Source organism: Spinacia oleracea, chromosome 2 (genome assembly GCF_020520425.1).
Source record: "Spinacia oleracea cultivar Varoflay chromosome 2, BTI_SOV_V1, whole genome shotgun sequence".
Taxonomy (NCBI): Eukaryota; Viridiplantae; Streptophyta; class Magnoliopsida; order Caryophyllales; family Amaranthaceae; genus Spinacia; species Spinacia oleracea.
In genome coordinates this window covers 55,772,845-55,779,238 of record NC_079488.1, presented here as the reverse complement: position 1 = coordinate 55,779,238, position 6,394 = coordinate 55,772,845, and the positions used below count along the sequence as shown (strand labels likewise).

At 43.1% G+C, this 6,394-nt stretch overlaps 1 protein-coding gene across 1 annotated transcript; it reads right to left on the bottom strand.

Moving 5' to 3' along the window:
• Window positions 1–5,008: 5,008 nt before the first annotated feature.
• Window positions 5,009–5,787, bottom strand: LOC130466941 (uncharacterized). Its single transcript, XM_056835485.1, has 2 exons — window positions 5,633–5,787; window positions 5,009–5,553 (listed from the first exon to the last, which is right to left on the bottom strand). Exons 1-2 carry the CDS (start codon window positions 5,724–5,726, stop codon window positions 5,195–5,197), a joined length of 453 nt encoding a protein of 150 aa, XP_056691463.1. The 5' UTR covers window positions 5,727–5,787; the 3' UTR covers window positions 5,009–5,194.
• Between the last annotated feature and the right edge of the window lie 607 nt (window positions 5,788–6,394).

Genomic DNA, 6,394 nt, shown 5'->3' with positions numbered 1-6,394 from the left:
AAAGTTTTAGAGTTTAAATCTTTGTAAAACATTATTGGTTAATCATTCACAATAAATGAAAAGAATTCATTTTTCCATTTAATTTGTGGTTTATTAAATGATGAGTACCTTCAATTTGACGATATATTCAAGATAGACTGTCAGGACCAGTCCTGTGACTAAGAAATGTCTATCAAGTGAACTTGAATGTCAAAGGTTGAAAATGGTCCCTAATCGGAGTTTTCTATAAAATTGGACGCATAGAAAACGTTAGACGATTAGAATGCAAGATGACTAGTAGTTCTGTTTCTTGAACTATGTGGACATGGCAATGTCATAATCATTTGCATAGATACTTACTTTGGGAAGACTAGTATCGGACAAGACCTATGAAACTTTACTGTAAGAGATGAAAGTCTGTCATAAGTAAATTTCATTAAATTATTAGACACTAAATCCTCAATACCTGAGTGATTTGAAATTACTTGTTTGAGAACTGGTTGCTTTGACGTTGACCAACCGTCGCACCGTAAAAGGAGGCTATAAAGGCAACGCTCAGGTAATCACCTATCAAACGAAGTCTAATCTCAAGATCGCAAGATTGGGATTGTCCTCCCATAAATCGGGATGAGATGCTTAAACGTTGTACAAGGCCACTCGGAGAGCTAGAAACTGTGAAATGCATGGCCGTGCTCGGATGAATAATAGGCTATGATTATCTGTTTATTTGATCAGTTGAACTCTGAAACCGAGGAACACCTCTGGACATAATAAGGATGACAACTCTTACCTTATGTTCAAGAGCAAGCATCGAGCGACAAAGGAATTAGGAAATGCACACTTGTCCCTAAGGACAAGTGGGAGACTGAAGGAAATAATGCCCTTGGTCCAAGTATGCATTCTATGTTAAGTCTAATAAATGCGGTTCAGTATTAATTAACAAGTTAATAATTCAGTGAGATCAAGTGAGCTGAATGCCTAGCTAGAGGCCGCTTCAGTTCAAGTGGAATTAATGATATTAATCCACAGCTTACTCTTGACTGAACCCGTAGGGTCACACAAATAGTACGTAAACGGATCAAGTATCTAATGGCATTAGATACTCTATCTATGAATATTCGGAACCGACGGATCTTGGTTTCAGTGGGAGCTAAGATCGTCACAGGCAAGGAATGAATACTCCGGAAACGATGATATTGCCGGAAACGGAAATATGGATCGTATCGGAAATATAAATATTATCCAAGTCGTAGATGTTGCCGGAAACGGAAACATGGTACGTATCGGAAAATATTATCGGAAATGGAAATATTGCCAGAATCGGAAATATTGCCGGAAACGGAAATATTGTCAGAATCGGAAATATTACCGGAATCGGAAAATAATTCCGGAAACGGAAATATTAAATATTTGTTCGAAACGGAAATTAATTCCGGAATCGGAAATATTAAATATTGTTCGTATCGGAAATGAATTCCGGAATCGGAAAATTTAATCGGAAGCGCATCGTACGAATAAGCATCGGACGAGGCCTGCCGGACGAGGCCCAGCACGAAGCCAGGCCATCGCCCAGCAAGCCAAACGCGCCGCACAAACAGCAAGGCCAGGCCCAGCAGGCTGCGCGCAGCGCGCAGCGCGCACAGCGCGCACAGCACGCGCAGCGCACAGCGCCCACAGCGCGCGCAGCGCGCAGCGCGCGCGGGCGCTGAGTGGGCTGCTGCTCGCGCGCACGCATGAGGCCCATCGTGGCTGTCGTGCGTGTGTGTGCAAGTGTTTGTGTTCGTGCACGTTTCCTAAAACATGCAGAGTTCGGTTAATGATTAAATTCCTAATTCTATTTGATAAATTAATTAAATTAGAGTTCTTGTAGGATTCTAGGTTTGATTAATTTGTATCTGAATAGGATTACGATTCCCTTTCCATACCGCTATAAATATGAGGCTAGGGCTCACAATTTATAACACAAGTTTCAAAGTATTCAAAGTGAGTTTTTGAGAGAAAATTCAAACACACATCTTGCTCAAATTGCCGAAATTTTCTAGTACCTTAAGGGCGATTCTAGTTGGTCAATCTTAAGGCGGATCCGGACGTGCTGTGGACTATCTACGGAGGGACGACACTTGGAGTCCTAAAGACTTGTTCTTGTTCGGTTCGGGCGCAGCTAGGGAAGGCACGCAACAAAGAGTATGCATCTAATTATGCTATATGATTATGTGTAAATAATATGTTTTCCTGGGTTTATGGTTTTTCCGCATGATTTATGAATTGTCATATGTATCATAACCTAACAATTCCCATGCTCAAAGATAGAACATCTCCCAAAAAGAAAGTCGGATCACCTCCCTCTAAAGATACACATTCAAAGACAGCTCCTTGTTAGTACGAGAAAAAGAAGGAGAAGAAAGAGCTTTAAATTCGAGAAGGAGTGGCTGAGGGATGACCGTTGTGCCGAGATAGTGGAGGAAGTGTGGGTGGCTGGTGGGGGAGGGGACGTAAAACAGAAGATTGCGGAGTGTGCAAGTAGACTGAGAACGTGGAGCTGTTCTCGGTCTATTGAGTTCAGAAAAGAGATTGAAAGCCGTAGGAGAAAGGTGAAGGAGCTAATGGTCGCATACCCATCTAGTGAAGTGTTGGAGAGTATTCGTATGTTGGATAAGGAAATTGACGAGCTAGAACACCGTGAAGAGGTTTTTTGGGCACAAAGGAGTAGACAAGATTGGTTGAAAGAAGGGGATAAAAACACGACTTTCTTCCATAAGAAGGCGGAAATGAGGAAAAACCGTAATACTATTAAGGGAGTGTTTGATGAGGGTGGCACTTGGAGGGATGTGGAAGAGGAGGCAGAGGAGGTTTTTGTTACCTACTTTAAGTCCCTATTCACATCGAATGGGGAAGTGGAGACTCAACAGGTGCTAGAAACGGTGCGGGCAAGAGTGTCTAATGAAATGAACGAGGCTCTGTCACAACCATACACAAAGGAGGAGGTAATCACTGCCCTTAAACATATGCATCCTCTAAAAGCCCCCGGCCCCGATGGCATGCCAGCTCTTTTTTATAAAAAATTTTGGGGGATTGTGGGGGATGATACCACAGATTTTGTACTTAACATCCTGAATAATGGGGCCTCGATGGATCAGATCAACCACACTAATGTAGTCCTCATCCCAAAAAAGAAAGTGTGTGAGTCAACAAAAGACTATCGGCCGATTAGTTTATGTAATGTTTTGTACAAACTAATCTCGAAAGTCCTCTCTAACCGCCTAAAGGCTGTTCTCCCACAGGTTATAAATGACTCTCAAAGCGCCTTCGTCCCGGGTCGTTTGATCACTGACAATATTCTTGTGGCCTATGAATTATTCCATTACCTCCGAAAGAAGAAAAGTGGCTCGAAGGGATTTATGGCTATGAAACTAGATATGAGCAAAGCATACGATAGAGTCGAATGGGCTTTTGTGGAAGGAATGATGATGAAAATGGGGTTTAACAGCCAGTTTGTGGGCCTAGTCATGAACTGCATTACCTCTGTTTCGTATTCTATCCTCTTTAACGGATTCCCATCGACAAGGTTTAAGCCAAGTAGGGGACTACGGCAGGGTGACCCACTATCGCCCTTCCTTTTCCTTGTGTGTGCGGAAGGCTTCTCCTCCCTTCTTAGAGATGCAGAAATGAAGAAAGCCATTCATGGAGTGAAGATAGGCCGCCATGTTGACCCTATCTCGCACCTTCTTTTTGCAGACGATAGTCTGTTGTTTACTAGAGCAAATGAAACGGAGGCAGACGCGATACTAGACATCCTAACCTCTTATGAGGTAGCCTCGGGCCAGAAGATCAACATGGAAAAATCGGAAGTCTCTTTCAGCCGGAATGTTAGCACCAATATGCGGGATATGCTTCAATCGAAGTTGAATTTTGCGGCTGTTATCGAGCACGATAAGTATCTTGGGCTCCCTACTTATATAGGGAGATCTAAGAAGGTAGTTTTCCAAGTAATCCAGGACCGAGTTTGGAAGAAAATAAAAGGGTGGAAGGAAAGGTTCTTATCAAGAGCCGGAAGGGAGGTTCTGTTAAAGTCTATAGCACAAGCCATTCCCACCTATGCAATGCAATGTTTCAAATTGCCGGAAAGTGTCCTCCATAACCTGAACACGATGTGCCGTAATTTCTGGTGGGGGCAAAGGGGAGACGAACGGAAGCTTGCACTTATTGCGTGGCAGACTATGTGTAAACCGAAAGATTGTGGTGGAATAGGTATGAGAGACCTGAGCACGTTCAACTCAGCACTCCTGGCAAAGCAGTGTTGGCGACTAGCCAACAACCCGCAATCATTTGCGGCTAGAGTACTACGAGGCAAGTACTTCCCACGTACGTCCATTTGGGAAGCGACAGTACCCCCGCAAGCTAGCTTCACATGGAGATCAATCATGTCTGCGTGGAAAATCATAAAAGAAGGGTCAAGGTGGGTGACTGGTGATGGTAAGACAATAAAATTCTGGAGAGATAAGTGGCTGAATGGGGTTCCTGGGGGACGTATATTGTCACCAATTCCCGCAAATACGGACGGCAATGCGTGTTTAACAGATATGCGAGGGGATGGCAACATGGACTGGGACCTGGATAGAATTAAGGAACACATCACTAATGAAGAGATGGAAGCTATATGCAAGATTAAACTGGCGGAAAGTGACCAACCTGACTTTCTAAGTTGGACCCATACAAAGAATGGAGAGTTCTCGGTACGAAGTGCCTACCACTACCAAATGCAGTGCAAGACTGGGAATGTAAGTTCTTCTACCCCCGAATTGGACAGAAGCTTATGGAGAAGGGTATGGAAAGCAAATGTCCCAGAGAAGGTAAAGAACTTAGTATGGAGAGCGGCCAAAGGGGGTCTTCCTGTCATGACAACCCTGGCAAGTAGAGGAATACAGGTGGATACGATTTGCCCACAGTGTGGAGAAGCTCCGGAGACAATTACCCACATGGTACTCCAGTGTGTGGGCAGCAGAACGCTATGGCGAATGTCACCACTTCGTCTAGAAGCACAGGAAGGGGCACGCAACTTCTTTGTGTGGTGTGAGGAGTATGCAAAGCTATGTAAAGTGGATCGTATGTGGGAGATAGCTATGATGGTGGTATGGCAGGCCTGGAATATGCGGAATAAATGGGTTTTTGAAAAAAGAAAGGAAGATCTTGGGAGGGTGTGCTCGAAGATGCTGACTTACTTAGGGGAGTTCGAGGCAGCAACAGTAAGAGGACAACACCAGTTAGAGAGAGGAGCTGTACCTAACGCAACATGGAAACCCCCACAAAGCACTTTGTATAAACTGAATACTGATGCAGCTGTGCCAAAGGTGGGAGCAATCGGGTTGGGGATGATTGTAAGGGATGGAATTGGTGACGTGATGATGAGTGGGGGACGAAACATAGAAGGGAATATGGGTGCCCTGCAGGCGGAGGCTGAAGGTGTTCGCTTTGGGATGAAACTTGCTTTTGAAGCAGGACTACGGTCTATAGAGATGGAGTCAGATTGCTCTTTGCTGATTGATATGCTCCAGGGAAAGAGGAAAGAAGTCACGGCTGCACAGGTGGTAGTCAATGACATTGTTAGTTTAGCAAGTTCTTTTGATAATTGTATTTTCAGCTTTGCTAGACGTACCTGTAATGTAGTAGCTCACTCCATAGCTAAGGCAGCCCTTCACTTTGAAGAGCCCTTGGTATTCATGGAGGAATGTCCACCAAACCTTTATCATCTTGTTCTTGCGGACAAGACGCTTCTTTGATTAATACAAGCTACGCATTTCATGTCAAAAAAAAAAAAAAAGTTCGAGTGAAATAAGTTCAGCAAAAATAAGAGTTGACCGAGTATAATTTAAACTACAATAAGTTTTGATAAGTTCGGATAAATTTATTTAAGTTCAGATAAGATAAATTCAGAAGAAAAAAAATATATGAAATTAGGTGAATAAAACGCACCTTACATAAGTCTCCTGTAATTTCTGGTGAATTCGGGTGGTTGGTGTTGGGGTGAGCATTTTTTATGGTGTAGTTGGAAATCGATGGTTGTGGATAATAAAGAAAATCTTCCATCCGGTCGCCATCAAGCAGAGTTCAAATTTTGAGATATGGGATATGTGTGAACATGTTGGGTTTGATAGGAACATTGAACTGAGTCAGCAGCGAGCTTTTAAGGTAGGCCTATGAACCTTACTTGATTCATGATTACAATAGGGACTTGAGGAAAGATTTTCGTGTCATTAACCAATCTCCTCCAATCAAACTGTGTTTAGAGAACACCCAGATTAACCAACTACAAGTAATACAGTGGCAAGTTAGAGTATCGTTCCAAGAGAATGAAATTTTAGAATTTCAAACCAACAAGCAATTGCAAGAAGGAAGAATTTTTTAAAATAAATATATG